Here is a 23,177-nt window from a genome sequence, read left to right on the forward strand (position 1 = left end):
AAAGATCTGGAAAATCTAAATAGACCGATCAGCAGTATGGAAATTGAAACAATCATCAAAAACATATCCAAAAAGTCAAAGTCCAGGGCCAGATGGCTTCACCAGTGAATTCTACCAAACATTCAAAGAAGTACCTATTCTCCTCAAACGCTTCCAAAAAATCAAAGAGGAGGCAATACTTCCCAACTCATTTTATGGGGCCAGTATTATCATGATACCAAAACCTGGTAAAGATAACACAAAAAAAGAAAACTACAGACCAACATCTCTCATGAACACAGATGCAAAAATCCTAAATAAGATACTAGAGAACCAAATACAGCAACATTTTGAAAAGATTATACACCACGATCAAGCGGGCTTCATCCCAGAGGCACAGGGGTGGTTCAACATACACAAATTGATTAATGTGATACACCACATAAACGAATTAAAAAATAAGAATCACATAATCATATCAATAGATGCAGAAAAAGCCTTTGACAAGATACAGCAGCCATTCATCAAAACATTTAATAAAACTGGTATAGAAGGAAAGTACCTTAACGTAATAAAGACCATCTATGACAAACCCTCAGCCAACATTATACTTAACAGTGAAAAACTAAAAACCTTCCTTCTAAGAAGAGGAACAAAGCAAAGCTGTCTACTATCGCCACTGTTATTCAATATAACATTGGAGGTCCTAGCGAGTGCAATCAGACAAGAGAAAGATATAAAAGGCATCCAAATAGGAAACGAAGAAGTCAAACTGTCACTATTTGTGGACGACATAATTTTCTATACAGAAAACCCTAAAGAGTCCACGAGAGCACTACTAGAAACAATAAGCAAATACAGTAAAGTCTCTGGGTACAAAATCAACTCAAAAATCCATAGCGTCCCTATACTCTAAAAATGAAGCATCAGAAAAAGAAGTGGAAAAAATAATTCCTTTTGCAATTGCAACAAAAAGAATAAAATACCTAGGAATAAATCTAACAAAAGATGTGAAGGACCTATATGATGAAAACTACAAGACCTTATTAAAAGAAATCGAAGAAAATACCAAGAAATGGAAAGATATTCCATGTTCTTGGATTGGAAGAATCAACATAGTTAAAATGACCATATTACCTAAAGCATTATACAGATTAATGCAATCCCCATCAAAATCCCATCAGCATTTTTTAAAGAAAGAACAAAAAATTATCAGATTTGATTGGAAGCACAAAAAACCCTGAATTGCCAAAGCTATCCTGAGAAAAAAGAATGAGGCTGGAGGCATTACTCTGCCCGACTTCAAATTATACTACAAAGACAATAATCAAAACGGCATGGTATTGGCAGCAAAACAGAACCACATACCAGTGGAACAGAATCGAGAGTCCAGAAATAAACCCATATTTATATGGACAAATAATTTTCGACATAAAAGCCAAAAACATACAGTGGAGATAAATGGTGCTGGGAAAATTAGAAGGCCACCTGCAAAAGAATTAAATTAGACTGTTGTCTATCACCACACAGCAAAATAACTCAAAATCGATTAAAGACCTGAATATAAGACCTGAAACAATAAAATGCATAGAAGAAAACATAGGAGCTGAGCTCAGAGACGTTGGACTGAAAGAGGATTTTATGAATTTGACCTCGAAGGCAAGGGAAGTATAAGCTAAAATAAATGAATGGGACTACATCAAACTAAAAAGCTTCTGCTCAGTGAAAGAAACCGCCAACAAAGTAAAGAGACAACCATCCAAATGGGAAAATATATTTGTAAGCAACACCTCCGATAAGGGCCTAATATCCAAAACACACAAAAAAAACTCATACGACTCAATAACAACCAAAAAAACAATCCAGTCAAAAAATGGGCAGAGGACCTGAACAGACACTTTTGCCTAGAGGACATACAAATGGCCAACAAATACATGAAAAGATGCTCAATATTGCTAGCTATTAGGGTAATGCAAATCAAAACCACAGTGAGCTACCATCTCACACCTGTTAGAATAGCTAAATCAACAGAACAAGTAATAACAAATGTTGGAGAGTATGCAAAGTAAAAAGAACCCTCATACACTGCTGGTGGGACTACGAACTGGTACAACCACTATGGAAACCAGTATAGATGTTCCTCATAAAACTAAGAATTGATCTACCATATGATCCAGCAATGTCTCTACTGGGTATTTACTCCAAAGACTTGAAAACCCATATTCAAAAAGATATTTGCACACTGATGTTCATAGCAGCATTATTCACGGTGGCCAGGACATGGAAGCAACCGAAGTGTCCTATGATAAATGATTGGCTAAAGAAGCTGTGGTACATATACACAATGGAATATTACTCAGCCATAAGAAGAGATGAAAGAAATAATGCCATTTGTGACAACATGGATGGACCTCAAGATAATCATGCTAAGCAAAATAAGCCAGACTGAAAAAGTTGAAAATCACATGATATCACTTATATGTAGGATATAAACCTAAAAGCAACAAATTAACAGGACCAACAGAGACTCAGGGACATAGACAATGAACTAGTGGTTACCAGAGGATAGAGGGTGGGGGAGGAGGGAAGATATAGAGAGGGTAAAGGGAGTTCAAGGAGGGTAAAGTGGGTAAAGGGGATCGAATATATGTAGCTGAAGGAAACTGGACTCTGGGTGGTAATCACACAATAGAATATATAGATGTCAAATTATAATATACACCTGAAAATTATGTAATTGTATTAACCAATGTTACCCCAATAAACTTAAAAATAAAATAAAATAAAATAAAAATAAATTTTAAAAAGTAAATAAATAAAATAAAATAAAGATACACAATGTTTTACTCATAAAGGAAGAAACTGATATATTGGACCAGGTCTGTTTATCAAAACGCACTGTTAAGATAATCTGATAAAGATATCTACAAAAATACCTGCAGCAATTTCATACTTAATGGTGACTTAGTAAACATTTTCCACATAGAATGAGGAAAATTATTACTGCTATCAACACTTCCTTTCAAACTGAGGTCTGAGCTAGTACAATAAGACAGGAAAAATAAATATAAGGCATAAATATTGGAAAGAAAAAAACTTGTAATTATTTTCAGATAACATGATTGCATGTATAGAAAATCCAAAATAATCTATGAATCAACTCTTGCAACTAATAAGTGAATTTAGCATGATCTCTAAATATAAGATCAGTATACAAAATCAATTATATTTCTAAATACCAGCAAAACAGAAAATTAAAGTTTAAAAGATATCATTAACGATAATTTCAAAACACTGTAAATGCCTAGGGATACATTTAACAAGAGATATGTAACATTCCTATACTGAAAACTATAAACATTACTGAGAGAAATTTTTAAAAACTTAAATAAATGGAAAGATAGTCCACGTTCATGGGAGGACCCAGTATTTCTCACTATTGTTAAGATATCAATTACCTTCAAATTGATCCATAGTTGCAACATAATCTCAATAAAGTTTTTTTTTCTTTGCAAAAATTGACAAGTTGATTCTACAATTTATGGAAATGAAAAAAGGCCAATAAAAACCCAGGTAATCTTTCAAAAAAAATTAGCTAAAAGGCTGATACTGCAGATATCGAGACTTACCATATAGTTATAATAGCATATATAAGCTTAGTAATTATAAGCAAACTTTAAAAAGCAATGTTTTAAAAAGTTTTAAAAATAAAACAATAGCTAAAAATAATTTACATTATATAATCCAAGGAAAATTTTTACCTTGGGTTCAATATCAGAAAAAAGTGAAATCCTTCAACTAGATAAACTGATACACTTTCTTTATCAAAGAATTAAGAATTTTGCTATCCCTTCCAGTAAATTTAAGTACATTTAGTTCTCAAGTGTAATAAGCGACTAATCACAAGCACTTCAAAATAAACCTTTTAGCTTTTTTTAACATGCTTTTTATTTATAAAAGTATTAATAAGTACTTCAAATTATTTTTAAGTATTAAATAAATAAGTGACAAAATTGTGTCTTCAATGCTTTAAAACCATTCTCCCTCCTTTGCCAAAGAGGCAAGAGAATCCGCTAATTCAAAGCCAAAGCCAGAACTCGGTTAGTTCAAAATTATTTTGACAGCTCCTGACAATCAAAGATATTTACCTGATCAAGCCCTTCACCAGCTTTCCTAAGATTCTGTAGTTGGTAAATTTCTAGGCTTCTTCCATTATCTTGACAGCACAAATCAATTACAACACAGCCCTGATCCTCAAAGGCATTGATTTGATGAAAAGTAACAAAAGGTTTACTGTAGTACATCCCTGGAAGAAGCTGCAGGAGAAAATAAAACAATGAAAAGAGACATTTTATTTTATTTTTTTCCTTTAGGGAACAGATCCACCAAGCTCAAATTAAGATTTCCCCCTATTACATGACAGGCCTGGTAGATGCCAAAAGTAAAATTTAGAATAAGCAGCAAATATGCTTCGATTTAAGTTTTGCTTGCTTAAGTCATCTCATCTCATACTAATGAACAATCTGAGCTATTTGATATAGATTTATCAACTGTTACAGCTAACTTAAAAATTCCTTATGAAATATGGCCCAATGTTTTGAAAGATAAATAATTGTTGTACTCTATATGGTTAAATAGAAAATAGTGTCATTAACTAACTTATGATAAATTTAAGTGACTAATTCTTTGAAAAATACACTCATTATTAAAGTGGAATTTTTGTAATAATATGGTACGGTAAATTTAGGATACTATCTCTTTAGAGAGGTAAAAAGTAGACAAATACAATAGCGCTATTAATCAGGAGTATAGAAAGGTATTTACCAATGAGCTTTGGACTTTAGTAGGATTATCATATTTACATATCAAGATACTGTAGAAGAAACTAATTAAAGTATCATTGCAAAAGTTACAGATCTCTGCATGAACATCATTTTTGCAAATATTATATGAAAAAAAACCATACTAAGAGGGTTTCTAGATGTCATTTTAATTGAATCAGATAATTAAAAGGACAAAGCCATTTCCTACAATTTTCTAATATGAAAAATCTACCATATTAATTAATAACTAGCTAGCCCCACCATGGAAGAAGGTAATATCCTTGATTAAGAGTCATATAAGTACTGCCCAGTGAAGGTAAAAATCAACCATATGGAAGTTTGCCTTTGTTCCCAATCATTTTCATGATAAATATACTCAGAATATTCCACCTGTCCAGTGTGCTTATCCACGATATGAAACTGTGTATTATAATGCGGTTCCCAGCTTATTGCATCTGAAAAGGCCTTTCCTCGAATTTTAGAAGTGACCATTTTCCACAGATTCATCTTTAGAGGCTGTTCAATGAAGATTATGTAGTTCTTTGTCATTCCTAAAAGGTTCCAGCAAAGAATACAATATTATTTGGTAAACTAGAATTGTTTGAAATGTGACAGTTAGGGCGACGTGTCTGAATGCTTGCATGTATTATTGCTGACCTAAACAAAGACCAGCCAAAAATAATTCTCCACTGTTTCCCAGCTTTGTTATACATATTTCCTGTTCCTACACAAAAAAGGGAACTGCTTAGAACAGCTTAGGTCGAATGCCTTCAACTTGCTCTTTATCTTTTTTTTTTCTTTAAAATCATTTTGATTTAGGAAGTAAAGAAGCATAATATTAAAGTATGATTTTGATCTGAACCTTTATTTCTTAATTCTTTTGCTATTTATACTGGGGGTATGGATCTAGGAGCAGACTGGCTATCAAGATTTAGAATGCAGAAGATAAGTATTCTAAGGAAAAACCTGAAAAAATCTATGTAGAATGTGAGTTTACCAAAAAAAAATAGTCAAAATTTTTTCATATATGATTATTTGTGGTCTTTAAAGTTACCTAAAATTTTAAATCCTGTCAATTAATTGTTTATGGTCAAATGATTTTGTTAATTAAGACTTTACCTTTGTAGAACAATTTTAGGTTCACAATTAAATTGAGGGGGAAGTACAGAGATTTTCCATATACCTCCTGTCCTCAAACATGCATGGTCTCTGCATTGTCCACATTCCCCACCAGAGTGGTACTTCTTAGAACTCATGAACCTACCCTGACACATCATAATAACCCCAAGTCCATAGTTTACGTTACAGTTCACTATTGATACTGACAATTTTTTAGTAATTGCTTATACTAAAATAATTATATCTTTTCAAGCAGTCAGTTGGCTTAGGGTAAGAAGTATATGACTAACTAGAATAAACTTAACTGGCATTAAAATGCAACTTTGGTGTCATTATCACAACACTCTGATAAACTTTATTAACAGTACTTGTCAAAGCTAGTCCCTCTGCTATAGTAACATTAAGGCCGGCTCCACCACAATTTGCCTCATCTCTGGGCTCACCAAAGCTATGGTAGTAAGAAGGTTTCATCCTCTCTGCAGAAGCAATAGAACATATCACCTGGGCTCCATGGATTGTATCCCCAAGGTCCACCTTCTCTGGAGGAACCCGAATAACATTATAGCAAGAACCTGAAAAATGAAAAGTTCTGTCTTGTTTTACACATATTCTAAGAATACTAGATAACCCTTCCATTTGTAGACTAAGCAAAAGTAGTTTAGAGATTTATGCAGTATGCATGACATCCATATTTTATGAAGAGTTATTTCAAATAGACTAGGATATTAAAAATATATGAACTTCATTCATGAAAGTCATTGGTTAAAGTTTTGAAACACATACAAAGTAATCAACCAACAGTTTATTATATTTTAATGCTCTTGAATGGTTATTCTCTCACTCCTTGAAGATAAACTCAATTCCTATTTCATAGGAAAAGATAGGGTAGCAGTCAGGAATATCCTCGAACTATATTTGTTCCTCTCCCCACTCCCTAGCCCCAACAACTACAATCCATTTGTATCCTTCCCTTTGGTCCTCTTAGTCCCTGGAGTTGCTTTGGGTCCCATCTCATCCTATCTCATCAACATTCATTCATGTAATCATTTACCTGTTATTACTTAAGAACCAACTCAGGCATCCATCTACTCGTCAAGTAGCCTTCTCTGAGTCTTCCCCACCCCGAAAGTATTTGGTGTCCCTCTTATATGTCCTGATTATCTTCTATACAGACATAACATTTATCTCATTATACTATAATTATAATGAGTATAATTATAATTATAATTATAGTCGACTGAGAAGCAGATAAACAAGTAGAGCTTTTCAAGAGTAAATTTATATGATTCATCTTTGCATCCTTAGTACCAAACAAGGACTTAGCATTTAGTAGGTACACTATAAATAGCTATTGATAGATTCACTACCAACACGTTTGTTAAATTATCCAATAAATAAACAAATATTGAGGTCATATTGAATTATCTTCCTGATATTAGAATTGCCAATGTAGGTCCTGAAGAACTTGGGTAACTTATAGAATTTTGCAATCACTAAGCTTCTTTTGGAACAAAAGTTCTCTATTCATTTATTCAATAACTACTTATTAAGTACCAACTATATTCCATGCACTCTCCCAAATGTCATAAGTACCATATTCTAGAACAGTGTACAAAATAGACAAAAGGCTCTTCTTTTATAAAGCTCAAATTCTAATACATCATATAATAAATAAAAACATAATGCATCAGATGATGATATGAACAGTAATGGAAAATAAACCAGGGAATGAGGATCAGAGGTAAGTATATAAAAATAGGGGCTATTATTTGCAATTTTAAATATGGGTAGTCTGGAAAGGCTTCACTAAGAAGAGACATTTGAGAAAAGACCTGAAGGAGATAAGAATCTCAGAGTCTTAAGAATATCTGGGAGAAATGAATTCCAGGGGGAGAAAAGAACAAATGCAAAAATTCTCAGCCAAGAGTAAGTTCAGAATGTTCAAGTATATAATAGCAAAAAGGCCAGTGTGGCCCTGTCATAGTGAGCAAAGAGAAAAGTCTAGCAGATGAGGTGGGGTGAGTAAAAAAGATAACTGCCTGATACGCTGAGAATCAACATAAGTGGGTCAAGAGCAGAAGCAAGGAGACTAGTTAAGAAGCTACTACAATAATTCAAATGCGAGAGATGGTGGCTCAGACCAGAGTTGTGGCAGTGGAGGTGATATGAGGTGGATGGATTTTGGATATATTTTGAAGGAATTGTTGAAATTACTTTTTGACCAATTGGATGTGGATGTGAGAGAGGGGTGTGAAGGATGATTCCAAAGTTATCATCTTGAGCAACTAGAAAGATGGAGTTACCATCAACTGAGGTAAGAAATATTTTAAGCAGAAAAAGTTTAGGGAGAAAGATCAGGAGTTTGTTTTCAGACAAGTTAATTTTGTAATGCCTATTAGATATCCTAATAAAAACAGTGAGTAAACGATTAGATATAAAATATTTGGGAGGTCTAGGTTGGGGTACAGATGTGTTTTTGAGAGCCCATAATATATAAAACATCATGCTTTACACAGTGATGAGTCACAAAAGAATTAAAAAACAAGCTCCATAGTTCCAAGAACACTATATCACTATCTCACAGATTACATATTTTACATTAGTACTAAAAACTAGTTGGATTGATTAATGTTTTAGAAGATTTTTGTTAATTTTAAAAAGTCTTTTTAAAATATCTAGAAAAGCTAAAACAATTAAAAGCCTTTTATTACTAAAGTTAAAAATTGCTAGCAAACACTTCATTATAAGGAGAATCACTAAATTTTCCCCAAAATGCATCCTAGGTTGTTGAGCTCCTTGCAGCTACATGTACATTTGAGTTCCAGTTCAAAAACTCTTCACCAAACCAAATAAACAAGAAAAATGAAGCAATTCCAGTTTTAGTTGAGATTAGAAACTAAAGAGAAGAAATTCCTGTCTCAGCAACTGAATAATTGATGATTTTTCAATTCACTAAATTTAAATGGTATCAGTTAAAACTATTCTAACTGCAAGCCTTAAATGCATGAACTTGGCAGACAGACACCCAGGAAACACCCAACAGAGGAATGCCCAGAGAAATGACCTGCCCAATACTATAAGTCTAACTCTGGGAGATTCTTCAGGATTCTATAACAGCAAATTAAGGCAAAGAAACAAGCATAGTCTCTGATCATTGGTGGTAGGGTTTCTTAAAGATCCAGGGGCCACTTGGGCCAAAATCACCTGGGAACCTCGTTTAAAGGCCCCAGGGGTAAGGGAATAGTTAAATTCTTGGCCCCTTTTCAGGTCAACCTCTGAAGATGAAACACAGTAACTTACATTGCTAGGAAGCATTCCTGATGATTCTTAGGCACACTAAAGGCTGAGAATCACTGATCTAATGACTATTTTAGAATATGTAATTCAGAATACTTAAACAGCATTCCTCATTACGAACTAGATACAAAGTTGTCTACTTGCTTAACAGAGTTAATATTGAGAAATGAATTTTCGTAATGATCAAAATAGATGAACAAAAAACTTCTGAGTCAATTTACCCATTTGCTGAAACATTTTATCTAAAAGGATGTTTGTTGTTTCCCATAAAAGCTTTGAAGAATACATTCCTAGGTAATAAAGAAGAGGAGAGAGAGCTACGTGATGAAGTTTCCAGGGTACCCTCTCTCTACTTGAGCCAATGAAAAATAACCCTGCAGTATTCATTTTCATATACACTCACAATACGGAGAGGTAGAAATGAACAATCCACGAAGCCAAGTACTCAACAGTTATATACATAAAGCTACAAAAAATTTCATAGGTTATAGATGAAAGATTGATTGACAGCTAAGATACTCAGAAATATCTAATGCTTACATTTACACATTCCTTTCAAACAGAGACATGTGTACTCAGATATAGGAACACGAATTTGCACGTCCTGAGAGGTTTCTATACTCAGAGGTGAATAATAATTATTAAAGTGGTCTAACAGAGTGACTAATAGCAGCCTTTGGGTATGATTCAGGCTCGATGCCAAGTCTGGTCTTAAACACTTAGAAGCTTGCCTAAGCAAGTATCTTAAATCTTATCAAGGTTCACTAACCTTGTCTATGTAATGAGGTATTAATAGTACCTTTCTCAGAGAGGTGTTATAAGGATATTATATATATTTATAAATAGATATATAATTAATATATAATAAATATATGTAATTATATATTTATAAAAATATATAATTAAATATATATATATATATATATATGACGTATATATAAATGCTTAACACCAGCTTGGCACTGAACAAATGTTAACTATCATTATTGGCTATCAGAACTTTCTGATTGGTAGGCAGATGGGTAGGCAGCTAGGAAAGTACGTGGATGACCAGGAAAGAGATGCAATGTGAGTGGTTGTGAATGCAACTGCACTATAACCTTAACTTACTTTGTAGTGCATTACTCACATGATAAAAATAAATTTCTTACCACGTGATAATGTACTGCCCCTAGATCTTTGCTGCAGCATTCTAAATTTCTAATACTTGCAATATGGTACTTCTTAAAAATTCAGGTTTAAGAGATATATACATGTTTGTGAGCCAAAAAGCACAACGGAACATAAAAATGTGAGTGATGCTGAAAGGGTCAAACAGAAAATCAGATGCTAAGCATATGTGCAAAAGGACCACAGACATACATGATGATAAATTATATACTTTAAGTTTAGTAATACCACTTCGGAGATTTCTTTCTGAATATTTCAAATTAAGTTTCATACATTTGCATCTTAACCATAACGAAACGCCAGGAAGATAGTTAACTCTCTATTATTTTTAAAAAGACTTCCATCCCAACTTTACCATGTAACCCATAGGAGTTCCCCATGTTGTATGTTGTTCCATCTGGGTCATAATGAGGATGTGCAGTTGCTCCATTCACAGCAATAAATTTGCTCCAGTCTACCTGCAAATTTAAGACCATCAAAGACTTTTAAATGGTACATGGGCATATCTCTATTTAGATGCATAGACAGTAGAAATGTATCAATTATCTTTAAAATAAGATTTGAAAACTACAATCTAAGACTGAATATAGTACCTTTGAGAAATCAAAATCATTTTTCTTTCCAAAGGAAAAGAAACTGAGACCAAAAAAATAAAAATAAAAACAAAAACCCCACCACCAAAAAACAAAAAAATGGACAAAAATGATTATTTAATGAGGGTAATATTTTTTTTGCACAAGATCACAGAAAAGTTCAAAAGAATATGAATTAAAATTAAAAACTCTGGTCCAAAATTTTATTTAAATTTTAATTAACGTGTTAAGTGAAGGCAGTATGGTCTTGACAATTTCTGGTCCAATTCTACCTGTAGCTAGGAAGAACATGAGCTGGCCAAAGTAAATCTTTACAATTATATTTGTTCTTTACCCTAGCCTTCAGATACTAGGGCTGAAAAAGAAGTCTCAAATTATGGAAAACTAACCCCTTTGGCTATTCTACTCAGGACAGAGGGTACACAATGACCTGAATCAGTTAGTAATTTTGTTTTTGTTTTGTTAAGGCTCCAATTACTTATTCAGAAATCTTCTACTCTAAAAAGTATTTTGAAAAAAAAATTTAGAATCTATTGTATTGATTTTTAACCTATATTTTACCTTTTCTGTTTTCTCCATGGTTTCAATGTCCACTTTATTCATAAAGTTGGTCTCAGTACTAATGTAGTAATCACCCTTATATCGCACATAGTTGACATTGGTGTTGTCGGTCATTGCTGAAACCAAACACCAGTTATTTAAAAACCACAATCAGAGTGAGAAAGCAGTTTAAACATCTTCTTATACCAAAAAAAATATATATTTCAATATTTATATACATTGTTATATATCATAACAATTTAAATAAGTATCACTATCACCTACGAATTCTGGGCACATCAATGGCTGCTTACCAGGCAGCTCAAACTTTGACATGAAACGTTCAAAAACATTCCTGCATGGATCAGGGAGAGCCAGTGTGCCAAATTCCGAAATCACAATTCGATTGTGATCACTGTTGGCCTTATATGTGTCACTCTGTAGAAACTTGCTCCTATATGTCACTGTGCCCTTCTCCATCCTGAACTGGTGAAGCAAAGCCATTCCATCAAACCAGTGATTGTACCTTCGAACAGGAGAAAAAAATAGAAAAACAAATATTAGTAAGAAAAACAATGAAAAATTTCAAATACAGAAATAAGGAAATGGGATGGGTTCCCAGCACAACCTGATTAGTGGGAGAACTTGAAATAAACGGATGATAGCTTTTGCATATATCCTGATGTGCAAGAGGAAAGAACAACTTACATTCTCCTGACCCTTACCCCTGTCAAAAACCTCACACTTCAGAAGGCTAAAGAAAAACCTTAAGCTGGTGACTCCTAAAATAATTCTGATCTGTATCTTGGACAAGGAGAAAATTCTGAGATGTCCTAAATTAGATTACAGTAGATCTGAGGGTAAAAGGAAGAGACAAGAGGGATTAATCAGTTAAGAAATGCAGGGCAAAACCAACAAAAGACTGCTTACATTCTTGAGTATAGCTGGAACTTTGAATTCACTTCCAGGTGGCTATTTCCACAATGATCTAAAGGAGACTAGCCAGGCCCCACTTCAGGAGCCTCTGCTTCTTGCTTACACATGAACTTTCCACGACCAATACAAAGTAGCAAACACTTCCTCCTTACAGAGTTTTCATCTATCCCAAAACTGACTGCCCCTCTTTACCTTATCCCACCCACCTTATCTGTAGCTAATGTAAATTCTTTCAAATCAATTTACATCTTTCTTCTCTATACTTGATGTATAAAAAAGTCCTTCAATTCCAGGTCAGCAGACATGCTTGTCTTTTCTACATGATGTTTAGACTTCATGCCTCAGGACCTGGTCTTTTTCTTGCTAGCAATAGCCTAAGAAATCCTTTCTTTTAAAAAGGCTTCAAGCAGTGGAAGTTCTTTGTTTTATGCCCTATAGCCAAGAGAATAGCATGAGACAATATGGAATGCTTGGCATTTTCCACATTCAAATGGGTTCCTTAGATTTTAGAAATAGTTACCTTTGTATCTTATATATTTTTATATATAAAATTAAAAATTTTTCAAATTTAGCAAAAGTATGCTAAAATAAATAAGATAGCTATCTTTACTGGATAATCATTTTTATTCATTTAATTGCACTAGAAATAGGTCAGCATGAGACCTACCAGCACTTAGACTTAAGGCTTAAAGACCTTCAGCAGGAAAGCCTGGAGTTTTGAAAAAGAAGAGTGAAACTGTGAGGCCTGCATCTTAGAAAGTTCACTCCAAACGTAGCGTAGAATAAGGGAGCATCCGATTTGGAGAAACCAATAAAAAGACCAGGCAACAATTTAGTAAGAGGAGAGCCTAAACCAAAGCAGTATAGTTAGAAAAGGACAAACTCCAGAAACAACTATTATTTTTAAAAGGTGACTGATAGGATGTAGGCAGTGACAAAAAAGAGAGGGTTCAAAAAGTCATGCCTGAATGGATGGGGAGGTTTTAACTGAGATGGAGAACATGTGAAATGCAAATATTGAGGAAAAATAAATAGTTCATTTTTGAATAAGTGTCTGAGCTATTTGTTAAACATCAGGGTAGAGACGTTCCACAGCCAGTTGGCAAAATACAAATCTGAAGCATAAGAGATAGTGGGGGGCTAGGAGGTACATGTTTAAGAGTATCTATGTGTGACAGGCATAGTTATAGGTGCAAATGAGATAATAACTAACATCTACTGAGCGCTTACTATGCCAGGTACTGTACTAAGCATCTTGATAGATGATAAATTAGGTAGATGATAGATAGATATAATACACACACACACACACACACACACACACACACATATATTTCACACACACACATACATACACACAACTAATCCTGTGAGAAATCCTTATTCTCATTTTACACACATAGAAACCAAGTTTTAGAGCACCAACATGCCCAGGGTCACAGGGCTGGTAAGCTCAATGCTGACTCCAAATCCTGGGCTTACACTACCCCAAAAGTGAAATGAACTATAAGAAGTTATTTGGCAGGAAAGGAAGTGGGGAGAGAGGGCATTGAAGAGAAAGAAGAGGATCAAAATATACTGAGTGCCAACTTTTGTCAGCCATTGAAAGAGGCACTTTCTATGCCTTGTCTTCTTTAATCTTCATATCCAACCATTAAAATTGATATTATTAGCCCCATTCTCCATCTGGGAAATTTGCTCAAGATCATAGCGCTGATAAGTGGTGAAACTAGAATTTGAACCCACTTCACCTAACTCCAAAGAATTTATTATTCTATTATATCAAAGAACATATACAATGAGAGAAAAGAAGGGCAGAGAATGTGATATATCAAGTGAAGTGAAATGCGCAACAAAAATATTATTCTATAACATGCAATCAGAGAGATAGAAAATGAATCAAGAACAAGAGGATTTTAAGACAAGTGGTCAATAGATCAAATGCTGTATAAAAGTCAGGCTGAGGACTCAAAAGCTCATTTTATTTAATAACAGGCTTTGGTGACCTTTTTGAGAACAGATACTGTAGAATGGTGGGTTAAAAGTCAGATGGCAGGGAACTGAGAAGACCTCAGGAAGTATAAAAACAGAAGCAGTGTGGAGAGGAGAAAGGGTATTAGATGGAGAAGAAGGTAGAATAGAGAATGAAGGAGTTTTAGTACGAAAGGACATTCCTAGGCTGAGATGAGGGGTTAATGAAGGAGGAACAGATACAAGGGGAGGGGTGTGAATGATGCAGCAAGCTTCCAGAGGAGAGGAAATTGGCCACTTCCTCCTCTGATAGTGAGGAGGCAGGAATAAGTACACACACAGGGAAATTTGGAAGTGGGGAAGAGGGAAGTTGAAGGAGCCCAATTCCAGTAGCCCCTCTATTCATTATGTAAAATGAGAATAAGGGTTCCTCACAGGCAGTTTATCTGTTGAGAGTGAAAGGGACAGGGAGAATAAAGGAGGATTCAGGAAAGAAATCCTGTGAGAGGTTGGAAGGAACAATGACTGCCAAAGATTTCCTGGTGGCACCAGGACTCAATAGGGCTGGAAATTATAATTCTGTAATTGAATTAATCAGCAGGGTTATGTGACTTCCTCTAGAAGTGTTCAGCAGGCCTGAGCCATGAGTAGAAGAAACTAAGAACGGGCTCATCTAGGACTGGAAGTGGTCGGAGGAGAAGCAGCATTCACCAGGGCAAAGGGAGTGAGGATGGTAGTGAGTGTGTATTTGAAGTGACTGCTCGTGGAATCTGCACCAGGGAGAATAAATTAAAGGAGAGCTGACAAACTGAGAGGACAGAGAAGAGTAAGGAGAGGAGAACTTGATGTGATTGAACATAAGTTTATTGAGGATGGAGGAGTGTGGAAATTGGGGTTTTAAGTGGAGAGTAGGGTTTCAGAGTTCAAGATTTCAAGGGTGGAATTCAGTGGAATAAATTCCAGGAGACAGCCTTGGTGTGTGGCATTGTTGTGGTGGCACAGAGGGGGACACTCATTGCAGTGGGTTTGGTCAAGGAACTGGGAGGCTTGACTACCTTCATCATGAATCCTGAAGTCATTCCAGGAGAGTGGTAGATACTAAAGTGCTGAGGATATTTACTATTCTGCCAAGATTCGTGCGGTTTAAAAACTAATAAGCATGTCTTCAATAAAATCACTGATAAAAAATTTTAATGAAGGAAGTCCTGTGTCATGTCACTACTATGCATGCTGACAGAGACCGATTAAGTAGTATCGAACAAGGAGATCAGAGATTCACAACTGAGTGGGGCTATGCTTATGCACAGGTTAAAGGTTATGCTGACTTTAGGTCTCCACTCACTCTTTAAGTCTAATTTTGGGAGCCAACCACTAAACTAGGTCTCACTTTGACCTAAAGATATCTACCTGTACTTCTCACATAGGAGGCAGGCAAGACTCTGTTCTTGGTATAAACGCCTACTGCTGACTCTGTTCTTGGTATAAAGGCCTACTGCTGGCTCTGAAAAAAATTGATTTGAAAGACAAAGTGAACACTCATGAGAACCAGCCATATCACTCACTCCCCTTACAAAGATGTTTATCCTAAAAGAGATCTATAGTGCAAGCCTAGGCCCTGAGTAGCTCTGCTTATTGGTTTTAAATTTTACTAGAGCAATTTCTGTAGCAGATGAAATATCATATGCTTTTTGCCAGAGGCTGTTACTCTCTTGGGATTGAAATAGTAGTTTTATTTTTCTTTTCTTCCTCCTTCTCCTTCTCCTTTCCACCTCATAATCTTTTTTTCAAATTATAACATATGAAATCCAGAAATGTAAAATAGAGAAAAGCAGAGCTTCTCTGGTTAGGAGCAGGGTGGGGATCCATGGCCTAGCTCACTCACTCTTTTTCTCTACCTTCAAACCACCTACCCAAACCCCAGTGATCCCCAGTCCCAACCCCAGGTATCTAGAGTAAATTCTTAAGGCTTTCTTATAGCAGCTATTGGAGTAGGGGGACCATTCCATTTTATTTCCTTTTAGCACTATCATTTTATAAGTTTATTGTTCGATGAGCACAAGATGCAACAGGTTCAGAAAATTAAAATATCTGAAACATTAAAAAATATCTTGAACATATGCCTAATTCTTGATCTGTTTCTAACAACAGCTAGGAAAGAACAGTAGGATTATGGTCAGATTCCCATTAGGCCCACAGGAATTGTGTAGCTAACAGAAAATAGAATGGATGGTTACTAGGGGCTCGGGGAAGGTAAGTTATTATTTATTGGATACAGAGTTTCAGTTTGGAAAATAAAAAGTAGATAGATGGTAGTCATGATAGCACATCAGTGTGAATGTACTTAATGCTACTGAACTGTATACTTAAAAATAGTTAGGATGGTAAATTTTATTTTATGTGTATTTTATCACATTTTTTTTCAAAAGGCCACAGTTCCTGGAATATCATCCTGCCACTAAAAGTAACTGTCATTCAGATTTCATAGCAACATGAATAAAAAGCCTGATAATAAACATATATATAAACTCTTACAATTCAATAGCAAAAAAAAAAAAAAAATCTGATTAAAAAATGGTCAGAAGACCTGAATAGACATTTTCCCAAAGAAGACACGTAGATGGCTAACAGGTATATGAAAAGATGTTCAACATCATTAATTATCAGAAAAATGAAAATCAAAACCACGATGAGACATCACCTCACACTTGTTAGAATGGATAGTATCAAAAAGACAAGAAATAATAAGTGTTGATGAGGATGTGGAGAAAAGAGAATCCCTGTGCACTACTGGTGAGAACTTAAATTGGTGTAGCCACTATGGAAAACAGTACAGAAATTCATTAAAAAATTAAAAGTAGAACTACTATATGATCTAGCAATCCACTTCTGGATATTTATCTGAAAACAAAAACACTAACTTAAAAGGATTTATGCACCCAATGTTCATTGCAGCATTATTTACAATAGCAAAGACATGGAAACAACCTAAGTGTCCATCAATAGATGAATAGATAAAGAAATGTGGTGTATAAATAAATAAATACATACATACATACATACATACATATATACATACACACAATGAAATATTATTCAGACATTAAAAGAAGGAATTCTTGCCATTTGTGACAACATGGATGGACCTTGATATTATGCTAAATGAAATAAGTTAGACAAAGACAAATGCCATATATATGATCTCACTTCTATGTAAAATCTAAAACAAACAAATTTTAAAAACAAACAAATGAAAAAATGAGCTCACTGATGGAGAACTTATTGGTGGTTACAAGAGGTGGTGGGGCACAAAATGAATGAAGGGGCAAAAGGTACAAACTTCCAGTTATAAAATAAATAAGTCATGGGGATGTTATGTACAGCATGATGACTTTGGTTAATAATACTGCATTGCATGTTTGAAAGTTGCTACGAGAACGAAGTCCTCATCACAAGAAAAAAAATTTTTTGTAACTATGTATGATGATGGATATTAATTAGACTTATTGTGGTGATCATTTCACAAGATACACAAATATCAAATAACTATATTATATACCCAAAACTAACATAATGGTACAGGTCAATTACACCTCAATAAAAAATTCTATGTATAATATGATTGAAATTATTTAAAACAAACCTATAGAAATGGGAGGAAGACTAGCAGGAAATACACAAAAGTGCTAACAGAGTATGTGATACATACATTCCCACCCCCCACCCGCCTCTCCATTCTATATTTCAAAACATTTCATATAGATGAAAACAGTTAAATGAAAAAAAGTTTCTAATATTTAAAAATGTTTAAAGCAAAGCAGATTCCCTCCTGACCATAGTGGTTTGTTCAAATTACTTTATGTCCCTAGTAAATACACAGAGAAATGATACACTAAAAAGTTATTGGGGTTTTTTTTTTTTTTCATTTATTTACTCATATTTATTGAGTGCTATTTAAGTGCAGGGCACTGTCCTAGATACTGGGGATATGAGGTGAACAAGAAAAGTCTCTGCCCTCACAGAATTTACTTTCTAGGGGAAGAGCACACCTACTACACAAACGAACAAACAAACAAAAAACTAGACATTGATACTGCTGGCAAATAATTAAAATACATATTATAGGTAATATAATAAATAATAGCATTTTTAGATTGGGAAATCAGAGAAGGCTCAAGCAACACAACATTTGCTGATATCTAAATGATAAGAATCAGACTTAGGAAAATAGATGAGAGAGCCAAAGCCAAGAGCCTGAGCAAAAATAAATGTGCCTGGTTTGAGGAACTGAAAGAGCCACTGTGTCTGGGAAATACTGGGTGAGGCAATGGTGTGAGGTGAAGACGCTGCCCTTTCCTTCAGGAACTTGTGGTGAAATAGAGCTCAGTACAGATGGTTTCTAACACTTCTCTTTTGGCATAAACCTTCGGTGGACTACAAATTCATAATGTTCTGCAGAGCAGAAATGTCAGAACTTTTTTAAAAGAATTGTCTCCATTTTTCCCTATAAAGTTTCCTCATCTTGAACCAAAGAGATTGCATGACCATGTTAGCCTCAGAGAGAAAGCATATATTAATTCATATTCCATAGAACCAGCCCATGCTAAGAAATTGTTCTCCAAAAATCCAAATTGTTCTCCAAAACTCAAGGCTTACTTATCCTTCCCAAACTCGAATTTCCCAGGTCCAGTTCGAAGTAGATAGCCATTGAGCCACTTAGGAAAATGTCCTTGAACTTGAGCAGAGATGATCTGTGGAGTCTCCTCTACTGTGGTTAGCAGTGGTGCAATACATGGAAGACTCTCTCGCTTACTGAAGACTGCTTTCATCCGATAAGTATTTGCCATGTACTTCTTCAAAACTGAGGAGGAAATAAGAAGCACACAAAATTTTACCCATTTTCTATGACCACACCTGTTTCTCCATAGATGATAATCTTATCTACTGCTCAGGGAAATGTAAACCTAATGCCAAATATAGTCTCCAAATTCCTCTCTCTCCTTCCTCATTCTCAGACCATCAACTCTTTGGTTCTCCATTTTTGAACAACAATCCTTTTTGTATTCTTGCAGTCCAAATCTGCTTTAGTTTTAACTCAGGACTTTATTATTATCATTCCGCATAGTTTAATAATGCTCATCTTTTCACAAGATGGACTCTACACACTAACCCCAGATGTGTTAATAGCAACCTATTATGGTAAAAAATGACCAACATTCAATATTATCATAATTAAATTACATTGACCTCAGTATTGTATATACACCAAAACATGATCCCAAAGATTTTATACCAATTTATGGAGCATTTAGTAAGACATAATTTCATTTCTTCTATTTTAATGGCAGACACATGAATGTACGTGGCATTTTCTAGGAGAAGAGTGTCATAAACCAAATTATGTAGTGATACCTGAAGTTCAAAGCCACAAGAAAAAAAATCATTATTATAAAGAGCATAAAAATGTCCGTATTATTTCATACTTATTAGTGTTCACGAGGCATTATTGCCTAACACGAGGGGTGGTCAAATATATAACTAGGTACTATAAAATACGGTCCTTTATTTTATTCCACAAAACTTTAACAGTGATGTAAAAGCTTAAACTAGGAGAACTAACACAGATACACTACTCCTCTGAAAAAAGTGAAATTTACATTCTTTTAGCAAAATATTTTTACAGTATTATATCTATTATCCCATTTCTTTCAAATCTTTCAGAAATTTAAAGCATGAGACTTTCTACTTTCCTATATATAACAATTCAATCAAACTCAACTATTTCCTGATTTTCCAAATAAAACACTTTTACCCTAAATGCCCTTCTCACTAACAATCTATCCCTAAGGAAATTTTATCTACTGTTCAATATCTAACTAAGATAGTACTTCCTTAAAGAGGCAGTATAGTGTAATACTTAGGAGTATGGGCCCAGGCTCTGCCTGACACCACAATCCTTGGGTTCAAATATTGGCCTACCATTTTCCAAATAAATAGCTTTGGGCAAGGCAATTAACTTCTCTGTTCTGTTCCCTCTTTTCTTAGATGAGAATAATAATAATTCTTATTGCTCCTAAGGCTACAAATAATTCCATTAGGCTATGTAAAGTTTTTAGAAATTTTAATTATTCAAAAATGCTATTATTTATGTAGCTTTTAATAATCAAATCCAGCAAAATGCAATATCTTCTTTCTTTAAGTTGTTCATTCAACAAAGTGTAAAACACTGCTGAAGGATAAAAGGTATTAGAACCCCGATGTAATAGAACTCACTGCCCAGTAAACAGACATACAAACTGATCATTTACACTGTAAGCACTGTTTTGTCTGAGCATTATTTCTCAAAGTATGGTCTGAGGACTATTTGAAACAGAAATACCTGATGCTGTTGCTAAAATGAAGATTCATGGACTCTACTCTGGACCTAATAAATCAGAACCTCTGAGGTAGGCCAAGTAGATATTCTTGGCATTCTAAAATTTGAGAACCACAATGTTAGAGGTATAAAAAGGATGCTTTGAAAACTTAAGAGGAGGAAACCCTCAGGTCTTTATTTTACTATTTTTATTAACATTATGCATATTTGTCTTACTCTCTTAGATTAAAATAAATTTCCTGAGGTGTTATTTTACTCCTCTTACTTGAGTAGAATTAAATTGAACACCTTGATAGTGTATTTATCTGAATATTCATGAATTTAAACATTTAACATTTTAGAAAATATTAAATGTCTGTATGTCCTATACTCCAGAGCATATTGTTGGCAGTTTATTTATTATATGCTCTTGAAACTTTCTGCAGTACTTGATATTGCAGTCAACAACGCCTTAAAACCCTATTCTTGGCTTCTGAGACATTGTACTTTTCTAGCTTCAAAATCTCTGTGGGCCTTGAATTTGCCTTCACTGCCCCCTCACATTTCACTAAGTAGTTAAATTCTGCTGACTATACCCAAAGAGAGCTAGAAAGAGGATGCTAAGGGGGTGCTATAGGGTAGCCAGTATAAATTACTTAGGACTCAGAAGTTCTTAAGTGTGCCTGGGGCAAATCTTTTACAAAGATTTTTACCTGTCCACCCTTCCTGGGCAACACTCCCTCGCCCCCCAACAATTTTTCTTCTGGCTTGAACCTGTCATTAGCATTGATGCTTCAACTTCTCCTGCCTATCAGTTACTTCCTTTCTACTGTCCTAATTTAGGCCCTCACAAACTGATATATGGATATTATCACAGCCTCTTATTTGGAAAGAGAAACTAGGTAGGGAAACTATCTTCTAAACCAGAGCTTCCTAATTGGTGGGCCTCTTGATCCCCTTAACCCTTGAGATGGCCAGAAGCCCCAGGCCAATCGCCTCCAGCTCTAAGCTACTTACTAGGGCTCCAGATCTCATCCAATTTACTCCAGTGTGAGGTAAAAATGTCATTTTCTATATGTGCTATGATGTGAAAAAGGTTGGAAAGCACTGCTACTAAATGAATCTAAGTACAGATTTGATCGTATCACATATTCCACCATAAAATCTTCACAAATGACTCTTGTCTACCAAGTAAAGGCTAAACTGCTTGGCCAGGCTCTGATGAAGGCACTGTAGTCTCACACCAACTTACCTGTCTAGTTCTGCCTCTCACTAATGCCTTCCACTGCAGCCAATCTTGACCACTCCCCATTCCCTTCTTTTCTCATCATAAATGTACCCTTCTCTTCACCTAGGGTATTTCCCATCTCCTTCAAGTGAAGTTCACTTACTGTATGCATCCTTCAAGACCCAGTGCCCATGTCACCTGCTTTGTAAACACATTTCTATTTCTTATAGCAAGAACTGATTCTCCTTAGTCTGAACTCACACAGCATGTTTAAGCTCTCTTATGGCACTTATCAGAGTTTGTCTTGTGGAATAAAAATTAATATACTTTATAATCTCTTCTACCAGTACTCCTTGAGTACTGGGTCTTATTTTTGTCCCCCCCCACCCCACCCCAGTACCTAACTTATTGCCTCACATTAAATTATTGAATTAAATAATTTTAAAGTTTATAGTACATATCAGTATGATTTCTGATAGCTTCGTATCAATTTCAAGAAAATCATGTAACAATAGTAGTTATAATAAAAAGCTACAAAACAATAAACAGAGATTTTAAGACAGTCCTCAAAATGCTAATAGAAGAAACAAACATTTACATTAGAATGTGTAGATGTAATTTTCAGTTAAGAAAGGTCTAAATAATGAATATTCTTCCTATTACAGATCCAAAAGAAACCCTGAATCCCAACCCTGTATGTCGTATAAAACATACAAATGGAAAGGCTCTTTAATGGCATTTTATGCTCCCTGATGTCAAGTAAACAAATCTTGTCTTCTGTAACTTCCGGCTCTGCAGTGTTGTTGCCTGTATCTGCTCCACAAAGAGTAGAAAACGTCAGGAGTCCCCTGCATTCTTCAGGAAAGAGGTATGGAATTGTAAGTTCAAGCTGGTAGGAAGAGGAAGTAGAAGGGGCAAACCCCTACCTGAGATCTGGTGTACCATCACAGAACGGAAACTCCCTTCAATGGTAGAAAGATTGCTGACAAAACAGAGAAATTATTGAAAAAACATCCCGTGATTTCCAAATCCTCACACTCATTAGCAGTGAGGTGAGTCACACTGGACTATGCCTGGCTCACTGAATAGGAGGGAAATGGGCAAGGGAGGAGGGAGTAGGAGAAGGGGAGGGACCTCAAAACGTTGGCAATATCTCTTAGTCGAATTTC

The 23,177-nt window shown here is 34.9% G+C and overlaps 1 protein-coding gene across 4 annotated transcripts in view; it reads right to left on the minus strand.

Moving 5' to 3' along the window:
* BCO2 (beta-carotene oxygenase 2) overlaps positions 1–22,953 on the minus strand; it is a 45,041-nt gene extending 22,088 nt beyond the window's left edge. The window contains exons 1-8 of one of the 4 annotated variants that reach the window (XM_023533753.1): positions 22,935–22,953; positions 19,082–19,286; positions 11,803–12,047; positions 11,543–11,658; positions 10,744–10,846; positions 6,365–6,493; positions 5,193–5,353; positions 4,128–4,295 (exon numbers count right to left, since the gene is read on the minus strand). In XM_023533753.1, coding sequence (XP_023389521.1) covers positions 4,128–4,295; positions 5,193–5,353; positions 6,365–6,493; positions 10,744–10,846; positions 11,543–11,658; positions 11,803–12,047; positions 19,082–19,286; positions 22,935–22,953 — 1,146 coding nt within the window. Of the gene's footprint in view, positions 1–4,127; positions 4,296–5,192; positions 5,354–6,364; positions 6,511–10,743; positions 10,847–11,542; positions 11,659–11,802; positions 12,048–19,081; positions 19,287–22,934 lie in introns of those variants that run through there. The other 3 variants (XM_023533752.1, XM_023533754.1, XM_023533755.1) reach the window with 3 other exon arrangements.
* Between the last annotated feature and the right edge of the window lie 224 nt (positions 22,954–23,177).

Source organism: Pteropus vampyrus, unplaced genomic scaffold, assembly GCF_000151845.1.
Source record: "Pteropus vampyrus isolate Shadow unplaced genomic scaffold, Pvam_2.0 Scaffold110, whole genome shotgun sequence".
Taxonomy (NCBI): domain Eukaryota; kingdom Metazoa; phylum Chordata; class Mammalia; order Chiroptera; family Pteropodidae; genus Pteropus; species Pteropus vampyrus.